Genomic DNA, 25,086 nt, shown 5'->3' with positions numbered 1-25,086 from the left:
TCTGACATTAAAACTCAAAATTGTGAGTTTATATCGCACGATTTTGTCTTTTTTTCTCCGAAAAATAAAAACTCACAATTGTGAGAAGTCACAATTATATTTTTAAATCTTTTATTTTGTGGCAGAAACAAGCTTCCATAGTTTGGGATATTATTTTATTGCACTTTTTTTGTTACTTTACTGTATACTGAAAGGCTTAATAGATAGCCTAAATCTAAATCAAGAGCAAAATAAAATATAAATGTGTGTATACATTTTACAAATGTTATATTTTGTACCAGTGTTTATTATTACATTTTTTGTTCCTGTAATCTTCCCTTCTGCTGGGATCAGGATAATTGTGATTTTTTTATTTGGATCAAAGGTATCCCAATCTTACTAAAACGTTTTGAAAAGCACAAACACATCCAACGTTTTGGATTTTGTGATCTAATCTGATTTCAGAATCCCTTTTTTTCTTTTGAAGAACCCATTTTTAAGATTTGATCCTGAAAGCCGAGATACGATCAGACTACTTTTGAACGATAGGGCCCTGGATATTAAAGAATATAAAGAAACTGAGCTAGTTTGAAGACTCTTGCAAAACTCCAGAAACTACCCAGAAGACCCTTGCAACATCATAGCAACAATGGCCATGCAACCATCCACCTAAGCAATGCGTTGGCAAGTATTGTATGTGCAAACACCACTTATTTTCTTCACTCGCGTCTTTCAGCAGTTTTGTGTTTCTGCCTTTTGTTGGCACAGTCTTTGAGCCGGGGACATGGTTGCGTTGGTGGGGAGCTCACCAGTCTTTTTATTCTATTGTTGGGTTTTGAGGTAATTAAGGACATGAAGAAAAAGTGCTCTGGGCTGATCTGCGCTCTTATCATCATTATTCTTAGTCTCTTTTATCTGACACAAAACACTGCTCAGATCTGCTTTTAATTACCTGAACATCTCTCCAAGGCCCTTGAGCATTCCTTTCTTTGTTTTACCCTTCTCTTTCTCTGGCTTCTTTTTGTCCTTCCCCCCTTTTTCTTTCTTCTTGTCGTTTTGAGGCAGGTTGCCATTGATCAGCTGTTGCTCGGTGACGGGAAGCGGAGTGAGATCAGCTACCGTGGAAACCGAATCCCGCCCTGACCGAGAGCTTCCTTCTGTGTCCTCATCCACTACAGGAAGAAAAGGGAGGGGGACTGCTGTTATTATCAGTCATAATCAAAAAAACCTAAAAACATTTACATGGCAATTAGTAGCCGTCATCACTACATTTGCTGAATTTTACTTTGTTTACTGACTAAACCAATCAGGAGCAGCCGTACATGTGTCCATGCACTCCTCTTCATCTCCATTGGCTGCTGGCTTGTCGTACGATTTGTCGATTGCGGCTCGGAAGCTCTCGTTGCAGCCACGCCCCCGTATGATGCGCGGCCGCGGCCGGTGAAAGGGCATGTCGCCGTTGAGAGTTACCTCGGCGACAGCAGTCTGTAAACTTTCCAGAGAGCTGGACTTCTTTAGGCCAAGAGATGGGCCAACGTCATGTGAGGAAGAGCCTGAGGAAGAGTTTGTTAGTTAAACCACAAACGACAACCAAGCAGTTAGCATGGAGTCTGTCCGCAACAAATCTCAACCATAACCCTGATAAAAGTAGCTACATTTATTTGAACATTATGTGGAGCGTGTGCGTGTGTTTCTATTGTACGTAGTCAGCCATGGGAGCGAGTGAAGGTGCGTTTCTGTATTAAGTGATGAAGATAAATGAATGTAAATGGAGGACAGGAAAGATTGCATGAATTTATCTTCATCACGCAGCACAGCCTTACTGAAGCGTGTCAGAGCTCCCCTGCTATTTTAAATATAATACAGCTGTGTGTTTATAATACTGCAAACTTTTGACAAAATATTTTTTATAAGAAAATATTTTATAACACCACAACAACAAAAAAAGTTGTGTATGGAAATAACACAATACTATATGTAAAGGGGGAAAAAAAAATACATACATAAATACAAATACACTACTGGTTAAAAGTTTTCGAACGGTAAGATTTTTTATGTTTTTAAAGTAGTCTCTTCTGCTCACCAAGGCTGCATTTATGTTATTAGAAATACAAAAAAAAGCTGTAATATTGTAAAATATTATTAAAATATTCAATTTGAATATATTTTAAAATTTAATTTATTACAGTGATGCAAATCTGAAATTTGACTCCAGGTTTCAGTCACATGATCCTTCAGAAATCATTTTAATATGATGATTTACTGCTCAAGAAATATTTATGATTATAATCAATGTTGAAACAGTTATGTTAAATATTTTTTTTAGGATTCTTTGATGAATAGAAAGTTCAAAAGAACAGCATTTATCTGAAATATAACGCTTTTGCAACATTATAAATGTCTATACTGTCACTTGATCAATTTAATGCATTCCTGCTACATAAATGTATTCAGTTCTTTCCCCCAAAAAATGTATTAAATAAAATTCTTATCCACCCAAAACATTTAAATGGTAGTACAATGTTACAAAAGTCTTTTATTTCAGATAAATGCTGTTCTTTTGACTTTTCTATTCATCAAAGAATCCTAAAAGTAAATTTTTAAACAACTGTTTCAACATTGATAATAATCATAAATATTTCTTGAGCAGTAAATCATAAAATTAGAATGATTTCTGAAGGATCATGAGACACTCAAAACTGACGTTAATGATGCTGAACATTCAGATTTAGACATCACAAGATTCAAATACATTTAAAAGTTATTTTCAACCATAAAAATATTTAACAATATGAAACACATACATATACAAAGATAAAAAAGTATATAATTTTATATATTGTATTTAAAAATATTTAAGTTTATTGTGTGAATGCTGCAACCTGTTTATATTTATTCCAAAATAAGCATGCATGGTCTTCTTATAAGAGTGGTGACAAACAGACATAGGAAAGTAATCGATGAGACGCTGAAGAAAAACAGGCAGGGATGTAATAATCCAGTGGTGTGGATTAGACGTGAGTATGTGAGTAAGTGCAGGAGAGCTCATGCTTACCTGGGTGGTTCTCTGTGCATTGTGTGAGGTTAATCTCATCAGCCACTGTGTGAAGGGCACACATACATACACATACATTCACAGGATGGTTAGTTTGACCATTCAACATGCAGCAAGCAACCAGGCAAGTATCACCATCAATAAATCAGACGGCATAAACAATCAGTCAGTGCTCATTAACAAAACAGTGTTTCCATAGTGACTCCGCTGATTCAGAATGACCCCTTTTCTACTGAGACGGTGCCGGTGCCTAAACTGACCTCATTCCACGTTTCCACCAAAGAAACAGTGGTTTTTGGTGAGAAAAATGTGATTCGTACTTGTCTTCTTTAACCTGATGATATCAAAAGCAGGAATCCCTAACATTATGGACCGAAAATATAATAATGCCATTGTTTCATAAAACGCTAAATAGCTTGTGTTAACTATACCAAGGAAAATTAAAGTCAAATTTAATGACTGTATAAAAAACAAAACACTAAATGTATGCAAATAAATTGTGAATGCTTACACAAAATACAAACAATCTGAGGAAGAAAAAAGAAAAAAAAAAAAGTATAAAACTCCAAATAAAACAAAAACTTTGCAGTTCGGCTCTAGAGTCAGTGGAAACACTGAATGGTTTCTCAGAACCCTTGTCTGAGCCCTGGCACCAGCTCCATTTCAGTGGTAAAGCGGTAAGTGAGGAACATCCAGCAGAATTGGATCAGTGGAAACTGTGTTCAGATTAGAAAGCACATGCACAAGGGAGACCGATGCAGACTTAGTGACGGTGGAGGGGTGAATGGTGATGCTCAGAATGAGAGACATTCTGAGAAGTGCTCTTATAAAGAGAGGAAAGTAACTTGAGCAAATGGATTGGATTTCGGGGGGTGAGATTTTATCTACTGCCACTGACCTTTAGAGTATATAGGTCCAATCACTGTCTTTGAGATTGACCTTTAGAGTATTAGGTCTAAGCATTGTGTTTGCTACAGACCCCTAGAGTATATGGGTCTAAGTAATGTGCTAAGAGTAGATCTTTAGAGTATTTAAGTCCAAGCTATGTTTTAAGTACTGATCTTGAAAGTAGTTAGGTCGAATTACTGTTTTTTACTCTTTTTAGGCCATAGAACATTGTTTGGGAATAATCTTTAGCCTATCTAGGTGCAAGCACTGGGTTTGAGACAGACCTTTTGAGTATTCAGGTCCAATCATTGTGTTTGAGATTGATCTCTGGGAGTATTTAACTGACCTTTAGAGCATAAAGGTCCAATCACCGTTACAAATATATCTTTAGCACTGTGCTGCAAGTTGCTCTTTAGACTAGAGCATCCAAATCAAAGCACTACGTTTCGGGTTGATCTTTATACTACCTAGGTCCATGCTCTTGGACTTGCGAGTCTTGATGATGTCGAGTTGGCCTGCGTCTCCATACTGCTTGGTGCGTTTCTCAGACATGCTTTGCCTGCCAAAGCCTTCCCTCTGAAACGCCCCATCACCATTAGCAGTGGAAGAGCTGAGGGAGGGATCAAGAAAGAGAGAGAGAGAGATTAAATAACCAAGGCTCCTTTGACAATCAAAGGAAAGGCCATGGACTCAATTACTGCAGGAAGATCGTCAGAAGAGTCGGACAGTTGATGCTCAAAATAGTAACAAAGACAATAGCTACTTCAGTAAATAAATTGCAATACTTTCTAAACTGTCCACTTTTATTTACCTGTTGGGAAGCTCTTGGTCCCAGGGTGGCGGGGGTGGCGTCTCCACAGCGAAACCCATGTCATCGTGAGAACTGGACGACGATTGGTCAGACAACTGAGTGGGGAGAACACGTGGCCTGTCGTCTTCAATTATGACCGTGTCATCCTGAGGCATGTTCACCGTCGGCGAGAGCTGATAATGATCTAGAGCGAGATAAGAGCAGGAAGGGGTGCAGGCGCAATCAAATTATGTTATTATTATAAATGAATCAAGTAATTCAGCTAATCCCAATCATAGTGGGGGTTTGATGATGTGCAGATGGTAAAAATAAAGATGACAAAAAAAAGTCTAAGTTATAATTCATGCAAAAACAAATCATCTCATTCTGAGCAAAGCAGGTCAAAGTCGCTGAGAATCAAGAGCAACAATGAATCACGTCTGTCGTACTCTGCATGTAGTGAGATTTACAAATGAAAGACTTTTAATGCAAATCACATGCAGGCTGATGCAATTTGCCTGGCTGCTTTTTCTATATTCGTTTGTGCAAAAACTCTGAGGCTTTTTTGATCAAATACAGATAGAGAGAAAGTATGCATTTTAGATAGCAAAATAGTGCTGTTAGCTTGTTTGTGTTTTTAATCTGATCAGAAATTTCCCACCCGAGTCTAAAATAAAGCCCATGAGAAACACTTTGCTTTTCAGTACATACTTCAATAAGTGAAACCGCGTGGGATGTAAACGATCACAAAATGCACTACGGTTGGGAACAAAGTGCTTTTTTAAAGAAATACTAGAACCAAATGATTCTCTTCATGCCATTTAGCTTGATAATGGTTCTTGAGTATCTTTTTACACCAAACACTGTACTCGAGATATCTTTATCAGCACCTAAAACAAACAAACACCCACATGGTGTGTGCTTTTCCTGGGAATCGAACCCATGGCATTTGCACCCAGTCTATTTGCACCATAATAAAGTGTTCGGTTCAGTGAACAGTTCCAGCTTGCGTTTTTCAGCAGCTTTAGTTCCAGAAGAAATTCTCCCATTCACTCTCCCAATAGGGACTTTAATGTTTCCGTTAAAGCACTATAAGTCCCAAACCACGGCATTTCAAACTGTCTTTTTGTCCAGTTTTCTTTGTGTGTGTGTACTTTAAATCAAAGGTTAAAGACAGTGTAACTAATTAACAGAGGTGGAAAGAGTAAATATTCTACTTAAGTAAAAGTACTGTTACTTCAATGAAATTTTACTTAAGTACAAGTAAAATTACTGGTCTAAAAATTTACTCAAGTAAAAGTAAAAAGTAGCTCATTTAAAATGTACTCAGAGTAAAAGTTACTTAGTAACTTTTTTAACAGTGGGGGTGGGGGACTCTCCCCTGTAGGGTTGTGATAGGATCTCAGAAAACATCAATTAAACATTTACTGTACCTATTATTAAATGATGGTTATTATCACTAGTTAAAATGATGTTAAATGAATGAAGAAGATTGGTCTTTTTTTTATTTGGTTGAACAAATGCTTTTTTATAACAAACTTAAAACCATTTGTTTATTTTGTTTATTAAAATTTCAATAAAACATGTCTAATAAACTAAATTCAATAAATTATCAATTAGATTAACAACTTATTTTTATCATTAATTCGTAAAAATGTTTAAGAATAATAGAGTCCATATGTAGTAGACGGAGCAGCTCATTCACAAGCAGAGAGAGAACAAGCAGATCATATATTCATATAGCAATGTTTTGTGCTTTAATATTCCCAGACCATGTCGTGATTTGATTTATTTCTAAGGCCTACAGCTCTACATTCGAGTTTTTCGTTCAATCACCAGTTTGCGTGTATTACACCAATTCTACGTTATAATGTAAAGTTAATGTTCATGACTGGATTCCGGGACTCCCTCTGCGTCACAGAAATCAATCAGCCTAAGTTATAAGTATACCTTTATCTCCACAGAGGGATGTGTGCCCGAACATGTTCTATGTGTTTCTTCATTTGCATCCACATTTTGTGCACATCTGATATCCTCCAGGACAACACCACATAATTTTTTTCTATATCCAAAGTATTTCCATACTAGCCAGGGGTTAACGACAGCGTTTTGCTTTCACCTGGGTCTGCGTCACTGACGTCTGTCTTGTTCGTCTCCATCTGATATGTGCGCGCTTGTTCTCTCACGCGTCCCGCGCCCTCTATTCAATAGGCCTATAGTCATTTCCGGATCACGTTTTTTTCCCTCCCCTCTTTGCATTAACCCTCTGGGGTTCTTCGGTCATTTCTGACCCGAATTTTTTTTTGAAAGAAATGTTAAAAATCGTAGCTTCATCTGAATGGTACGAAACTTGGTGAGGGTATTGGTACTTGGTATATGGACAGAAAAAAAAATTGGGGACAGGATTGGAAAAGTCTAAGTGGTCGTAAAAAAAATAGTCACACTCGGGGCCTTCGGGTCAAAAAAGACCCCCATAGGAAATGAATGGGAAATTGGCAAAAATATGAAAATACAGAGTTTTTTGTGCATATAATCTACAAATCAGCCAGGATGCAGAAAAAAAGGACTCAACAGTGAAGGGGTGAATCTCTAAAACATCAAGAGTGCAAAACAGACAAACAAAAACTCACACACACACACACACACACACGGTTCTGTAATGCACTCTAGTGGTAAAAATGTGCTATTGCGTGATAAAAATGCTCACTGTGTCCACCAGATGGCACCAATCAAATAAAAAAAAATGCTTTCATGAGGCCTAGGCTTGACTCTAAAATGAAATACAGCTTTAATAAAAAAAGGAAAAAAAAAAAAAAAAAAAATTCTATTATATTCAATGGGAAAAAATGGGTCATAATTATTGCATAAATATTATTTATAAATCATAAAATTATCTCAAAACACCAAAAAAGAAAAGAAAAAATATTATTGAACAAAAATATATTTCATTGATTTTACTCAATTTTTTTTTTTTTTGATTCCCGACCTCCGGGTCCTTTTAGACCCGAAGGTCCTGAGTGTGACCCATAAATGAAGAACCCCAGAGGGTTAATGATTTATTTTTACTCAGTAACGGATGTGATTTAAAATGTAGCGAAGTACAATACTTTAATCAAAATTTACTTAAGTAAAAGTAAAATTACAGAACTACTTAAAAAAGTAGAAGTACACAGAAAAGCTACTCAATTACAGTAACGCGAGTAAATGTAATTCGTTACTTTCCACCTCTGCTAATTAAAATGTTTTAACATTAATTAGGGAAATAACTACAATCCCATGAAGCACTGCAAATAACAATTGATTTAAAGATGTTGATTGTGTACGCTTTTTGCAAAATACACAGAGTATATACAAATATTTCATGTGTTTAAAAGTGTAGTGAGACTGATTCCATAAAGTCATTTGCAATGACTCATGGGAGTGGGCGGGCACTAAAGGTGTATTTTGGAACATTTGTTGAGATTCTCTGATTTCTTAGCAGAATCATGGGTAAAGTAGTTTTTCCACCAGAAATTTTGCTGTTAAACATGATTATTTAAAAAATAAGTTGTCCAAAGTCTTCAACAAAAGCATCAACTACTTTATAGGTTTACAATTTAATCACTAAAATCAATTCCCCATGGAGAAAATGAACGGGGCTTTTACGTCTGAAACCATCTACATCCACTATATACCTTGCCGGAATGCCACCCGAACTCAGCCCCGCCCACAACATTTGAGCTCGGGCAGTTCGGTCTGGACTTGTTCCATAGAGGAGTAATTATCCCCGAACAGAAACTGTTCGGACCAATGAAATCATCAGGGCGGACTTTAGACGATGACGGACAGATGATCAACAGTAACGTAACCATCCACGTCATCAAAGGGGCTTGGGTTGATTTTGTTCTAATCCTAAATGGAGAACTTGTTCGTATATGCGTTCACCTTCATTATTTCTCTCAGAAATTATGATCATGTTGGTAAGTAACATTACTCTGTGTATCCTTAAAATCTTTTTTTTTTTTTTTGGGTTCTCCGGAAAAAAATGGCGTTTGGGGGGTAAAAAGTGTTATGACAAGGTTGTCTGCTAAAATTCGCATTCCTGGGTCTATCTATACGTCACATAATTGAGATTGCTTCACTTCAACCCGTGGACATGGAAAACAACCCACGGAAAAAACGCAGATTTGGCAACACAGTGCAGTTGAGTTCTGTTGACATTTGACAACTAACGTTATGCTTCATTGCCCTGATTGGTTGTAGGTCTACCCAGGTGATGTCTTTCCTGGTTCGGTTGAAACACGCCCCATAATCACAGCCCAATGGAGCAGCTTCAGACTCATATTCTGACTAGAATTGAGTATGACCAGGCTACTATATACTTCCACCAAACAAATGTCTCATGATAAGCTAATTCATCCAAAAAAATAATTCAAATCTTCATAACATTTGAATAGGGGACCTGCTGTCTGTTCATACATAACCTCACCCGTGCTAACTATATCCCCACCGCATTATTGACACACAATAATGGGGAGTGTTTGAAAACAGGTCTAAATTGATAGACAGTCACATTCATACAGAAACGAGTCTCTATCTCTCTGCAGGAGCACTCGAGTAGAGCAAGCTATTGAAAGCCTGTCTGTGTGAGTGCAAATGGACACTATGGTATGAGCATGACTCTGCATATATATTCGGCAAATGGAAAAGCATATGCATTTCTGTGTGTGTGGCACCCTGCTACTGTCATTTCCCATGAGTGGAGTCAGTTGTTGACAGGCGGGATAACAGCTCCGGCTGGGCGCTCTCTCTCACACAGAGAGCTCTCAGTGAACCTCCACAGCTCTGCATCTGTTTGTCCAGGGTAACACTCATATGTTTTCTGTTAGACCACATGTTTTTTACACACTGCAGCCCGGAGAGATGCTAGTTATACTTCTGAAACCTGATGCTGCGCTCACTGTGATCGCAGAGAGCATCTGGTGATGGTTAACTTGCAAAATAATGCTTAAAAAAAATGCATTCCCAAACCCTATGTGTTTTAGTTGATCTGAAGAACATGGATGTGCTTATGTGTGTCATTTTAATGAAATAAGATTCAGTTTGACTAATATATACATGGGGAAACCTAGTATCTCCATATGTTAGATAAGCTAGAGTAAGTAAAGAACTGGTTCTTTGAATAAGTACACTGTTTTCTTTACTAAATAAGCAAATACCAGCATTTATTCAAAACAGAAAACTTTTCTAACAATATAAACTTTTTATCCCTTTTTATCAATTTAACACTTGCTTGCTGAATAAAATCATTCATTTCTTTCAACAAAAAAACAATGACTGACCCTAAACTTTTGAATAATATTTTAAATAATTGTGTTTTTTATTTTTCATATTTTCTTTACTTTTTATTCATAAATGAAATCAACAAAGAAAATAAATCAGCATATTAAAATGATTTCTGAATCATAAATTATAAAATGATTTTCCGGATCATGTGAAATTGAAGACTGTAATGGTAATGGCACAGAAATTAACATTTTAATGTATTAATGCACACCACACACACACACACACACACACACACACACACACACACACACACACACACGGTTTTGTCTTAATAAACATTTACAAAAAATGTTGTTTTAGAGAGGTGGGCACATTTTTTCTGGTTGGAAATTACACACTTTAACTTTTGTAACAACTCACTCAGTTTGCGGTTATTTGTGTTGGCTTGTGGCCTCAGGTTGTCATCAAGCCCTTCGATTCCGTACAGCGAGTGTGAGATTCGTCGCTCGTGGTCGTCAGGAGACGGGCTCAGGGTCCGCTCTAAACCCCGGGGACTGCATCGGCTCTCACCCTGACAGAAACCAGATGAACATGAGGAACGTCATCATTCAATTAAACCACACAACCTATATTATAGATTTATCTTCTCAGAGATGTAATTGGCTACAGTGGTTTGTGATGTGGTGACAGAGCGGTCAGAATCAGCTCCGCTGGGCTCAAGACCCCTGTCAGGCACTGAACACTTGGCATGATGGGAAAATCTTGTGCATTTATGATTCTGCTCTGGGTAAGACAATTACCATCAGCCAACCATTTATAACAGCCCAGTGACAGAAAAAAGCAAGAGACCATCATACATTTTCCCTTTAGAATTACAGAAAATACATTTGGAAGGTCCTTGTGGACAAACTTGTGAAATGTAGTGACCTGATTACCTGGTCTTTAAACGGATCAGACGTTCTCTGGAGAAAAAGAAAAAAAGAGAGAAAGCAGCATGCGGCCGACCTTAATGTGTGTGTGTGTGTGTGTGTGTGTGTGTGTGTGTGTGTGTGTGTGTGTGTGTGTGTGTGTGTGTGTGTGTGTGTGTGTGTGTGTGTGTGTGTGTGTGTGTGTGTGTGCTGAAGTAGAGATGCTCTGAAGCTGTCTGTTTCTAAATTCAAGGCAAAACTGGAGGATTTCAAATGCGTGTCAAGACAAAATACGATCAACACTGAAAGAGAGAGATATGACCTGCAGTGAGATTTATATACTGAACCAGGTCACGTTGTTTTTAAAAACGTCCATTTTATTTCAACCCAAAGCACTAATGAATGTCATTTACATAAGTAATTCATAAGCGATATTCACACATGAACATTCAAATGAACGACGATCAAAGCTTTCATGATCTCCTCAGCTGGACTCTTCTTCTCTTTACCTCGAGCCGTTTGTTGATTCTTCTCGCCACGATCAGCTGAATCATCCCTCGCTTGTTGCCCTCCGTTGACATGGACTTGCGCAGCGTTTCCATGGCATCCTGGTTTGTATTCCCCAACAACGACTCCCCATTGACTGCGATTAGCTGATCGTTGACTCGCAGCCTTCCGTCCTACACCAGAGAATGAGATTATGAAGACCATTCATACACCATTCAAGAAACAAAATAATAAAAGACTATGAACTAACAATTAAACAAGTTATATAATAATTAGGGCCGTCAAAAAATTTACGTACAGGATTCCAGACTGAGTTGCAGGGCGAAATCAAATTGTTTACCCAGTCTACTATTCAGACAATACACTGTGAATTCTGTAACTTTTTTTGTAATGTTTTTTGGTGTTCAGGTGTGTATAAATGTATTATTCAACATAATTATACAGACTCCTTATATTTGGTTATTTGGTGTCCTTTTGGAGTCAATGACTAAAGAATGCGTTTAATGAAATGAATGTATTATGCTTAATTTTATGATAAGTGTGTGATTAATCGCAATTAAACAAACACTGAAGACTGGCGTAATGATGGTGAAAATTCAGCTTTGCCTTCATAGGAATGAATTACATTTAAAATATATATTTAAACTGTTTAAATTGTAATAATATTTCCCAATATTACTGGTTTTACAGCATTTTTGACCAAATACCTTGGTCAGTGCATAAGAGACCTGCTTCAAAAATCATCCCCAAACTAAAGAATGGTAGTGAATTTTCATGATTGAAAACAATAATATACAATATATTACATATGAATTATTTCATTAATAATAATTATATGTATGTATGTATAAAAACATGTATGTATTAGGGCTCTCGGTCGATTAAAATATTTAATCGCAATTAATTGTATATTGTCATGAGTTAACTCGTGATTAATCGCACATTTTTATCAGTTCTAAATGTACCTTAAATTAATGTTTCAAGTTTTTAATACTCTAATCAACATGGGTATGGACAAATATGCATGCTTTATGCAAATGTATGTAGTATGCAAATGCAAATAAAGTTTTGATTAATATGATATTTAATGTAGATTATCATGTTATTTTATTAGTGAAACCATACTCAGAGCATAATGACTAGACATGTATCAATGGTCATAGGTATTTTTCCAAGAACTTGTTCATGTATCTTTAGCCTAAACTTAAAAATTCAGAATAAGCAGTAATTTCTCTCAATTTAAAGGTGCACTATGCAACTTTTCGTCCACTGGAGGGCGCCTATTCTGAACGGCTCGCGAATACCGGGACTTTTATTATGACGGGACGGGACACAGAAGCCGGGCGCCCGCACTTCCGCTTTTTCCGGTGTAGGTAAAAACAGCTATTTTTATCATATCAGATCCATTTAAGGGGCCAAGGGCTTCGGCCATCCGTCCACTCTCTTCCCTGAACTGAAATGAAGTAGTGGGCTGTACTTTCCACACGACTGACATCAGGTTCAAGTACGCCAGGTTGGCTGGTGGTTATGTTGCCCGCATACCGCCTCCCATGGCCGAGACTGGTATTACGATACCTGTCGGGCTGGGGCTACTAATGCTACTGCTAGTTAAGGTTGATATCTCTGCAGCACTATAACTTGACATTTTTTTAATGACATCATCGCCCTTATTTCTTCTCATTCTTTTGATGCATGTAGTTCATTTATTGGATATTTTTACCTCAATTTTTACAAAGGGCACCTTTAAGAATACAAATAAAAAGAGTTTTTACACTGGCAGTTTAATTCATTACAAGGCACAGTTCGTATGAAAAATTGGTAACGTGAAAGCTGTCATGCGGATCTGCGGATCACCATAACTGGAGGTCCATATTCTACAAGTAGGAATATAGTGCGGCCCATTTAAGAGCTGCACGCTATCTATTAAAATGGCGGTATTTTGTGTGTGTGTGTGTGTGTGTGTGTCAGAGCGACGTGCGTGGACTGCTTATCATAGGTTCACCACACTGAATTAAATTATTAAATTATCGTGTTTCTTCAAAGTTCTTCCATATAACATTGAGCCCAACACAGCGGTGAATCTACATTAACAACATTCACACACCGGCTTATTACCTTGTTAGCTGTAGTGGGTGACTTACAACAGGCTAACGTTACCAAACTATAATCACTAAAACATCGGACTTGTACATCGCTATCATAATTGCTTGTCTTTGGTGATGTATTAATGACTCCGCATCGCCTGTATCAAATAGAGAAATAATGTCATCTGGTGTTTAAAATTAATAAAATAGACTACAGCCCTTACTGGAGATCCACAAATGCTGAACTTTTCTCTCTCCCGACCACCCCACTGTCGGTGAGGTGTGTGTGTGTGTGTGTGTGTGTGTGTGTGTGTGTGTGTGTGTGTGTGTGTGTGTGTGTGCGTCGAACTGGTCCGCGATTCTCACGAACAGTGTGAGAAACACGGACTTCGGAACGCTCGTTCAGAAAAGTATTTAGCCGATTGTAATGTATTTAGTTCAATAAAACACATGTACTGTAAGCAGTGATAGTGTTAATGTTTTACCTCGGATATGAGCGAGAGTGAGCTTGTAGGGTATCGTGCTCGGGCTGCAGATAATATGCTCAGCCTCAGAGTAAAAAAGCAATTTCTTTCGACTTGGAGTCTAATAAAAGTTCAACAGAAAATATGGTAGCTTATGTAGGCTGCAGTAACTGCACTTGTTTCAGAGTAATGCTATTGTTAACCCTTTTCTTTCCCTATTAATGTTTGCTGCTGCATCCTTTACGTCTATGGCTGAATCTTACGGCCCATGGATCAAACAGAAAAAGCACGCTTAAAGATAATAAAATAAAAGACAATTTAATAAAATGTATACAATTTTGTTAATAAAATTTGTGCCGTTAAAATGAATTTGCGTTTTGACAGCCCTAATATATATATATATATATATATATATCCCTCCCAAATAAGTAATGTATGCAGATTACTTACATTACTTACAAAAAGTATGCAGATTTCAACTGGATCTGCTAAAAAATAAATTTTGTGCATACATCTAACCTTGCATGCTGCTCCTCCATTGATAATAGACTTGACGAAGATGCCCAGGTCAGCGTGGCTCTCCTTTGACCTGTTACCCTTGACACTGACTCCCAATCCCGCCGAGCCAGAATCATTCAGAGGCACTTCCAATGTCAGGAACTCACGTGTCCCGTCTGGGGTTAAGACCAGCTCCTCCTCTTCTACCTTCTACAGAGAGACAGAAAGAGACACACAACTGTAATTACATCGGTCAAGAAACAAAGAAAACATTGTCATCTGTAGTTTAGAAACAGATATTTAATTTGCAACGGTTAAAGTCAAAAAAGGGGGAACAAGGACAGCCTGGAGAGACGTTAGAAAAAACATAAACATCTTCATTTTAAGACACTACCATGGATTGTGACCTCTGGGGCCAATCACACACTACAAATCGGTTGTCTTGAGACTATTTTTCACCCTCAGGTCATTCCAAACTATTTGTTTTCCCTCCGTGGAACACAAAAAGAGAACTCATCAGGAAGCATCACCAGTACAATATTTTTTTGAAATATTCCTTTTGTGTTTAACCAGAAGAAATAGTCATTTTGGTTTTGAACAAAATGGGTGGGTAAATAATGCCATTGGCAGTATAGTCATTTTTTTAACAAATTATCCATTTAAAACATGACAGGATAATGAGTTTCTGTCTTGCAGCATGCAATAGATTTTAATAAACACCATGAATCTCTGCACTAGCGGTTTTTGATTCAAGTCACTCTCCTGTCCATTACTGACATGCACAGCTGCCATTTTCACCTGCTTTTGAAAGAAATTCAGCATATGTAAATGAGGCAAGGAGGGAAGCCTTTGTGAGAAATGATGCCTGCCAAACCTCTGCTCTCTGATTCAGACACATAGATAATAAACCCATTACGTCTGATGCTCTCCTGACCTCTCCAATGACTCCCTCATGTTAGCGCCTGCCAATGTGTGAGAGTGTACGTGTGGGAGAGAGAGAGAAAGAGAGCAAGAGAGATGTGACGGTTTTAACAACCATCTACTGAGTGACTGCTCTATAAAGTCTATCTTTATTGAGCTTTAATCACCTTCACTTTAATGTAACAACTTCTGACACACACACGCACACACTTGTGTTCAGAAGGAAATGGATGGCTTTCATTTAGTTCTCTCGTGCTCTCTGGACCGCCACTGTTAAAGCAGATCTTATCAGCCTTGAGAGGTTAATGCACAAACAGTGGCGAGAGTGAGGGAAAGAGAAAAACAGACAAAAAGGAGGGAGGGGGGGGGTGAGCTTTTGCACTGACAGTGTTTCTGAAGTGGAACAGCTGCGGCTCTATACAGACAAAATGCGATTCAAAAATAAGGTGCATAATAATGATAATAACATATCCAAAATAAAAATACAAATCACAATTAGGTGATTATAACAAATCAAAACTACTGTACTGAGGAGATCACAGCATGATCTGTCTATTAATACGCCACAGAGACAGACATTCAAACAGACTGAGATACAGAGAGAGAAAGTGAGTCAGATTAAAGTGATAGTTCACCAATAAAGTATTGAAAATGAAATCCTTTAGTCACATACAATCATCTCAAGCCTTTTTGACTTTCTTTCATCTGCAGTTTAGAAGGATGTTTCAAAAGATGTTTTTTTCATGTAAATCAAAGACATTGGGAACAAAAAAACATTGACTTTCATTGTATAGCGAATAGGGCTGGGAATTGAATCAGTTCTAATTCTGGAATTGGATACTTAAGGTCAGGAATCGGATAATTCCTATACATTTTTTATTTCGATTCCTCTTATTGATTCTTTTGTGTACATTTTAATATGACTTTAAACCATTGCATCTCATCTCACCGACACACACACACACACCTCACCGACAGTGGGCTGGTCGGGAGAGAGAAAAGTTCAGTATTTGTGGATCTCCAGTAAGGGCTGTAGTCTATTTTATTAATTTTAAACACCAGATGACATTATTTCTCTTTTGATACAGGCGATGCGGAGTCATTAATACATCACCAAAGACAAACAATTATGATAGCGATGTACAAGTCCGATGTTTTAGTGATTATAGTTTGGTAACGTTAGCAAATGATAAGCAGTCCACGCACGTCGCTCTGTTTTATGTCGGATGGGATCGCTAAAATATCTCCAAACCACAGAAGTTGAGCGAACTAACTTGTCAACGATAGCTGTGTCCTCCGAGCTGGTCGTGAGCGCTACATTTTCTTCACTATTGCTCATTTTTATCGCTCCACTTAACTCCGATCCTCCAAGCCTGTCAGCCACAGACTGTAAACATCACCGCGTGAAGCACCCATAAGCCGGTCTGCAATACGCATGCGCAGCATTACACATAGCGCGTAAGCATTATATCGAGAATTTATCGACCTGTTGTTATCGTTTTATCGATGAAAATTATATCGTGATAATTATCGTTATCGTTTTATCGCCCAGCCCTAAACTTGAAAAAACAAGAACAGGAAAAGGTTGGCTAAATATGACAAAAACTAAAAGTCACATTTGACACTGAAAAAAAAGCTGACAAAATTAACACTACTCTCAATACACAGTGTAAAATACAGAACTGAGTTCTCTTCAGCATCTTTTTGCATTTGAATGTCAAAATGTTTTTTTGTTTTTAATAATGCTTGAAATATATATTAGTTGTTTTTGCTATGGTATATTTAAATTATAGGCTTATAATTATATAATTATATATATATAATATAATTATATTTTTGTTCATAGTTTTCAGCTACAATGAAATGTTTCGCAATAAGACTTAGAATTAATGTGAATGATATCCAAGTTTGATTTACATGTTTGGAATCAAAATTAGGAATAGATAAAAAAAAGAAAAAAGAAACGGAATCTGATTTAACATTTAAATGATACCCAACCCTAATGGCGGAATATATATATATATATATATATATATATATATATATATATATATATATATATATATATATATATATATATATATATATATATATATATATATATATATATATATATTTTTTTTTTTTGGTCAAAATATCTTTTGTTTTTTGACAGGAGAATGTCATACTTTTTGGAACAACATGAAGAGTGTGTATATGAATTTTCATTTTTGGGTGAACTATCCCTTTAAGAAACAGTGCTGGACTGAATCAGTAGTGTTAAAGATCATCAGAGACACATACACGTACTTAGTGACAATAACTGCACTGAACCTCTCTGTTAACAGTTCCTACATCAGTGAAAAACCTTGCCCTGAACAGATGTGGAGAAGTGTGAGTGAGTGAAGATGTGTGTGCAGTTCTTACCCATTCTCTTGTGTTCTGCATCACTGGCTCTGTGTTCTAAAGAGATTGAGGAAGGAGAGGACTATGGTAATACTGCAAACTGAAACCCATGAAACCAACACATGCACACAACCAAAGATGGATCTTTAAAGATCACTCAAACTGGGATTAATATTGAAGAGAGTGAATTCAGTTAAATTGGCTTTTTGCCTTTGATATGATGTGAAAAGTGAAAGTCCAATTTACCTGAATTGACCTTCTAAAACTAAGAGGGGAAACTATGGAGATGCTTTAAAATCACTAGTAAAATTAAAAGAAATGTTTAACAGAAACTAAACAAAGGAACAAATTAAGGTAACACTTGATAGTCCACTTTAGACATTCTACTGACTATAAGTAACTTTGCAAATATATGTCAACTAACTGTCATTAGAGTATTTGTAGACTGTCTGATTAACATTTACTAAAACTTTATTTTGTTGGTCCCCCAACAGACGTTCTACTGACTATAAGTAACTTGGCAACTACAATTCAACTTATTCTACTAACCCAAACCCTAACACCTAACCATAACCTACCAGGTCTATAACCTGTCAGTCTAATGACAGTTAGCTGACATGTAGTTGCAAAGTTACTTATAGCAGAATGTTAGCAGAATGTCTAAAGTGGACTATCGAAATAAAGTGTAACCAAAATTAAAACTAAACTGAAAGTAGTGGTTGAAAATCAACTGAAAGAAAATAAGCAAGAAAAATAAATAGTCCTCTTTATAGTTTATTGAAATGCAAATAGAAATGGAGTGTGAAGAAAACTTTAATAAGCTTTACTCAAACACACTACTAGTGAATCAAATGTGGTGGGCCTCCGCTAAATGTCAGAGACGTTCTGCGATTGTGGCGGACAGTTTTCTGAAGACATTAGCAGGAGGATTTCACACATCTCATAACCGTCGCTCAAATACACACAGACAAATTCTCACCATCTCTCTGGGTAGAAAGGCCTCTTCCTGTCTCAGCACCAGAAGACTCACAGTCCCGCCCATGGGCGTCGCCCTTAGCAGAGAAACCACCTCCTCCTGACCACGCCCATTCAGATCCACCCCATTGACCTGTGCCAACCACAAAGTCATTTGGTTGTGACTGGAGTTTCGTCAAATAAATAATTGTTTTTTTATATACAGACTTTTTTATTTAAATATTAAAACCAGTTTTTTCACCTCTAGCAATCTGTCGCCTGCTTTCAGTCGCCCGTCCTGTATGGCGGCACCTCTTGGCAAAATGTTCTTCACATATATAGGGGCGGAGCCTCCAAGAGGGACGTCTCTTGATGTGATGCTGAACCCGAGACCTTCAGGCCCTGTCAGACACAGAGAACACAGTTAAAAGACATAAAAACCCCTCAAAACCTAAGGACAGATACAACTATTCATTTCATTCTTATAAGCAAGCGGTTGTAAGATTATTAAAGCCCTATTAAATGGCTTTTATGCAGTATAAAGCCCCATTCAGGTAGTGAGGTATTTTCATCTTTTACTGGGGGTTAGTCTTAGCCTAGAAATCTAGACGCACCCTAGCGGCAGAAAATCTAATCTGCCCGTGAGTGTCGTCTAGCAACTCTCAATACTCTTCTGAATTGTAAATGGCAAACTCTGGTCGCGCCAATCACATCGTGTATAGAGTCGGTGGGCGGGGCCATAATGACGACGGCCGAGTTGCGTTTGCGTGCTTCTAGTAAACACAGAAACTGGCGAACGGCGGTCTTTCGAATCAGCTTTGACTGCGACTCTGGAAGACTTGGAGTTAAGCTTTTCTCTGAGAAAAGAACAAAGAACGGCACTGAAGTCATTCTTAAAAAGGGAAGATGTGTTTGGAGTTTTGCCGACCGGATACAGCGAAAGTTTAATCTATCAACAAGCTCTGTTTCACCTTCGTTGCTCTGGTTGGTTGTAGCGCTATCCTATCGCGTGCAGAGGGAGTTTTAAAGACAACCGTTTATCCCGCCCCTCGGATTGAGCCCTGTCTGTGGCGAGTTTCCAGACCAAACATCTTGAATTGGGTCTGGCTTGTCAGGCTAGGTTAGTCTGTGATTGTATTGCCATCCCAATCCATATCTCTCAGTTTTCAAGAAGAGATCACTTCAAAATTCCCTGTTCATCCTTTTTGACACTGCGGAGCATCCAAATTACAGCAAAGCGTAGCGGTACGGCCGTTGCACTTCATTGTAATTTGGATGCATTTTAAAGAAAAAAAAGAAAAAACATAAATAAATAAAAAATATATACATTTTATATATAACATATGTTTATATAAAACATATATAAAATATATATATATAAACATTTTAAATATATAAAACTGAAAATACCGATTTTAAATATATTAAAAACTAATTGAAAGTAAATGAATTAAAAACAAATTAAAAAGTAAATAAATAACTAAAAATAAATAAATTATGTAGTAAAGAGAATCTGGGGTGTCAACCCTCAACTACATTCATATGTCAATATCTTGTTGAGTGACTAAGAATTGCTAAGTGTAACACTCACAAAAAAGTGTTTTTATGTAATTTTGAATATATTTAAAAAAAAAAAAGTATTAGTCACAAGAAAAATGACTTCTCAGGAATTGGGAAGTCATGCAGTCAGTGAGGACATTAACAGCGGGTCCTTGAGATAAGTACAGTATGTCAAGTAGGACTCAAACAACAGTAGTTGATTAATTAACAATTAAAATGTCTTCATTGCTATTTTTTCTGAAAAATTCATAATCATTTGCCTGTGCTGTGTGGCAAGCTTTATGCATGCACTAGGCTATATATTAATGCTGCCTTCACGTGCTATCGGAAGTTTCCTACTTCCCACTTCAGAAGTCGTGATTACAAGCTTGTTGTCTTCAGGTGCTTTGTTGTCGGAAAGAATGGAGGACGCCAGGTTCACACTTTTGTGCGTCTTGGGAAAATGTTATTTTAACACTAAAACCATTTCCCGGTCCCATAAAATCATAGAATCACTGGCAAACACTAGCAGCCCCACACGAAAACATACTGTTTATAATCACATTCACAATAAAGGCATAATGTAGACAAGAAAAGGCTGCTTAAAGACTAAAATGGCAATAGTTTTCAGCCCTACATGATCCTTTTGTATAGCTACTTTTACTACACTATCTAGATAGTCAACTTGCTCACTATTCTGGAATGATGGTCAAATTCATGCGATTTTCAATGTGTTTAAAATACACAATATGCTTCAAATGATTCTTAATTTATGTAAATATGTACTACTTTAACGACAAGACAATGAAACACCTGCCACAGCAGAAATTCATCTCCCATCTGCCATTTTTAATGGCTATGGCACGCCCATCTTGGGAACTTGGGTATCAAAATTATTCCTGAACTTCCCAGTGGTAAACACGACATCAGAAGGCGTTCATGGGCAATGTTTACCTAGGAAACTCGTATTTACGATAATTCCGATTGCACATGAAGGCAGCATAAGGCTATATTAAAGGTTTATTATGGTTTAGAATCTCCTTTAAATAATTAAATTAATATACTAAATGTGCAATTAGTCAAAGAGTGGCTTAAATGAATGACTACTGGTTGACTATAAAAATCTTTCTTCAGGGGCAGCCCTAATTAAATTATAAAAAAACAAAAATATTTTCTCACACTGTCAACCTTTTTACGTTATATTATATAAAAAGGGGGTTTTAATTGACCACCTATATGTTTGGAAAAGGAATTTCTAAAACACGCTTTGTTTTTTAGTTGGTGACCCTATAGCCCCTTTCACGCAGAGCATTGATCCTAGAAAATTACCACTGAATTGCTAGAGTGTGAACGCAAACACATCCTGAGATTGATCCCAGGTTTGATCCTGGGTTGGGGACCTAGTAACACTGCCGGGATCAGTGCTGGAATTGCATTTTCCCGAATCTCTGTGTGAGAGGGGCTTATCAATCTATAACCTGTACTGGTTAACACAAGAATTCTGACTGCATCAGTTCTATAATGAAAGTTAAAGTACATGTAAAAGGACTGCAGTTTAAATGCATTTATTTAGCTCTCTAATTTTTATCCACTCCATTCTGAGTGTGCCTTCTGTGTCAGATTTCTGTCTGTCTGCATGTGAGCAACATCAGAAGCTTGCAGCTTAGAGAAAACTTCAGGCTACAGCCTGTTGATGTAGACTACAAGGCTAGAACAGAAGCAACCTGGACTACTGGGGGTCAGAATAGCAGCAGAAGATCATGACCTGTTGACCTAACAGACCGAGGTTAAGCCTTCAATAGTACACAAATTGGAGACCGTGAGAGAAGGCTGAGATAAGACCGTCTGAGCATGAGAGAGAGAAAGTGGCCCTCACAGGCAGAGTTCAGTCACACTTTACAAAAAGAACACTGCGAGATTTCCGGTGTGTGTGACTTAGGTCCAATAAAACACTGAGAGAATCAGACAGCCATATGGAAACACATCACACTGACACGCGGTGCTGCCTAGCAACGCTCCCTGCACCGCTGTTCCGTAACCCCGCCGCCACCCCGTGCACCCGCTGGGCCACCTGTCCACACACAGGTGCCAAGACCTGTGCCAACTGTTGTCAATCATTTCACATCCTACACCTTTACTGCAGGGACACACATGCACACAAACAGGAAGGAGCTGTTGGCAGAAAACAGAGCAACATTCTCCCAGTAGAATCAGTACAGCAGACTCTGCAGGATGGGGAATATGCTCAAGAATACAAATCTGGATTCATTAGCAAACCCTTAATCAGGGCATAGACCATATTTTAACATTAGCATTGCACATGCAACATTTTAAAAAATAAAATAAAAACAACCCAACATAATTTAGTAATCCAGGTAAGAAAACTAACTTGCAATAAAATATATACATGTATAGGGATTTTACAAATTTAATTAATTACAGTTAATTACATTCAAATTGTTAATTAAAAAATGTATTATTTAATGATTTAATTGTCTCCAACAATTACTTAAAAAAATTGATATCTTCATTTAGTGTATATTTTCAGCAAATATTAACATATGCTGTAAATTTGATTAATCAACCAGCATAAAGTGATACCTTTTCTAAGCTGGATTCCGAGTCTCCGCCCAACCTTCTTAGTGAAGCCCGATGTAGGGGCAGGGCTTAAGCCTCTTTGGGGAGAGGAGGCCTGACCTGAAGGAGGTTTCCCTGATGAACCCACAGAATGATGGAGGGGAGAGCTAGTGTCCAAATGGTTATTGGGTGGGTGTGGCCTATGCTGTGCCAATCGGTGAGCGGCGTGATCCAGTCCGGCATTGCCGACCAGATCGTTGGTGAGGGAATCCGGGCTGAAACGTCCAGAAAGGTCAATGTTTGCTCTGGGGTTGTTCTCATAATGGGATATCTGCTCATACTGGGATCTCATGGTGGACGGAACCACGTGGAACAGGATGACGGGAGAACGCATTGCCTGACGAAACATGTTCTGAGCTCTGAGAACATACAAAAACACAAAGGTCTATGAGTACTTTAGAATGAATTTTTAGAATTAAAATTAAAAGTGTTTTTGAACATGTGTGAGTGGATAGGTTTTCAATGCACCATCAGACAAATATAGGAGGCTCACATAAAGTGACAGTTCAGCCAAAATGAAAATTGTCATAATTTAAGTTCTTCTAAGTTCTTCCAAACCTGTATGAATTTCTTTCTTCTGCTGAACACAAAAGATTATTATTTTTACAAACAGTTGATGGACCCCAATGACTTCCATAGTATGGGGGGAAATACTATGGAAGTCAATGGAGCTGTCAACTGTTGGTTTACAGACATTCTTATAACATTATTCATTGTGTTCAGCGTAAGAAAGCAATTCATACAGGTTTGGAACAATTTGAGGGTGGGTAAATGACAGAATTTTCCCTTTTTGGGTGAACTATCCCTTTTAATATCCGAGAAAAGGAGATACAAATGGGCGGGATGGAATGTAAACACAGGCGGACAGATGGGTGGACAGACAGATGAACAAATGGATGGATGAATAAATTAACAGATGGATGAAGAGATGAGGATGGATGGATGGATGGATGGATGCAGAGCTGCCCCCAATAAACGTTTGTCGACAAAAGATGCTTGGTTAACAATATTTTAATTAGTCGGTTAGTCACAGAAAAAAATAACTCGTGACAGATCGTTGACGCGGCTGTCGCATGCAGTAATATGTCAGGCAGAACATTTCGAGAGGGTAAAGAATGACCATAAAAAGGTGACCTAAAAAATGTGCATTATTTTTGTTTATTATTTCTACCGCAACTAATGGATGGAATGGATGATAGTGTGAAAGGATGGAGGGAAAGGAGTAGCAAGTAGAAAATCCTCTGTGGTTTTGACTGACCACAATCAGATGATTAATCAATAATCGCCCAGAGAGAAGGCATTATTATGGAAGATGATGAGAAAGAGCAAGGAGTTAAAGTGACAAACAAGCTCTCTGTACACATCTGAGGTCAGGTCTTACTGCTCAAAGCGGACATTCCGCAGGTCTCCGTTGTTGATCCGAACGATGCAGTCATTCTCCTGAAACAAACCCTGGACGTCGGCCTTTCCTCCACGCTCCAACCGCTTCACCAGCAGACCCAGCGTCCTGCAGCACACACACATAAATGCTTGATCTATGCCTGAGATTTATTATTTATTTAGTCATAAGCGTCATCCATTTGAAATGAAACATTAGTTTGATTGATATCGAATTGAAAGAACTTGAAACTAATGCAGCATCATAAAGCACTTCTGAACGAAAGCTAATTTCTCAAGATAAATAACGCTCTTCATCTTTTTAACTCTGCGTTCTGTTGCCGCAGCTCGCCGCCTGGAGATAGATGCAGATCACTGAGATATAAAACTGCTTTTAGCTAGATTGGTTTGCCTGGTGAGCGCTCGCATACAGACGCTGTTAAGATACTCTTTCTCTTCTGGACACTCTGCAGAGGATTCAATGACTCTTCAGAGTCACGCAAACATTTAGTCAACTCGAATCAAACACTGATCACTCGGAACACATACAAGGTGAATTTAGGTGATGCAGAGGAAAGACTGTAAAGTTAACTAAAGCAGAGCTATTGCTGGGTTCTGAATATGCCAGGGACAAAAAAAGTAGACATAATGAATACTAAATATATTAATATACTATTCCATATGCAAAATATTCCAACAGATACGCCAGAAAATATGACTATGATTTATTGAGTGCTGCCTCCATAAACATTTTGTTTAGGAACTGAGTTTAAGAAGCAGAAAACGTTAATTATAAAAAAAATATATATATAAAATTTTATATATATATATA

The 25,086-nt window shown here is 37.6% G+C and overlaps 1 protein-coding gene across 2 annotated transcripts in view; it reads right to left on the bottom strand.

Annotated features, from left to right (window-relative positions):
- pard3ab (par-3 family cell polarity regulator alpha, b) overlaps nt 1-25,086 on the bottom strand; it is a 119,950-nt gene that overhangs the window by 37,896 nt on the left and 56,968 nt on the right. Inside the window, exons 8-20 of one of the 2 annotated variants that reach the window (XM_067452562.1) lie at nt 24,259-24,384; nt 22,842-23,236; nt 18,964-19,103; nt 18,727-18,855; nt 17,769-17,804; nt 14,463-14,651; nt 11,398-11,568; nt 10,401-10,551; nt 4,734-4,917; nt 4,390-4,532; nt 3,035-3,079; nt 1,302-1,532; nt 932-1,151 (exon numbers count right to left, since the gene is read on the bottom strand). In XM_067452562.1, the coding sequence (XP_067308663.1) occupies nt 932-1,151; nt 1,302-1,532; nt 3,035-3,079; nt 4,390-4,532; nt 4,734-4,917; nt 10,401-10,551; nt 11,398-11,568; nt 14,463-14,651; nt 17,769-17,804; nt 18,727-18,855; nt 18,964-19,103; nt 22,842-23,236; nt 24,259-24,384 (2,160 nt within the window). The remainder of the gene's footprint in view (nt 1-931; nt 1,152-1,301; nt 1,533-3,034; nt 3,080-4,389; nt 4,533-4,733; nt 4,918-10,400; nt 10,552-11,397; nt 11,569-14,462; nt 14,652-17,768; nt 17,805-18,726; nt 18,856-18,963; nt 19,104-22,841; nt 23,237-24,258; nt 24,385-25,086) is intronic. The other variant, XM_067452563.1, reaches the window with a different exon arrangement.

This window comes from Pseudorasbora parva, chromosome 9, assembly GCF_024679245.1.
Source record: "Pseudorasbora parva isolate DD20220531a chromosome 9, ASM2467924v1, whole genome shotgun sequence".
Taxonomy (NCBI): Eukaryota; Metazoa; Chordata; class Actinopteri; order Cypriniformes; family Gobionidae; genus Pseudorasbora; species Pseudorasbora parva.
This window is presented reverse-complemented; position numbering and strand designations above follow the sequence as displayed.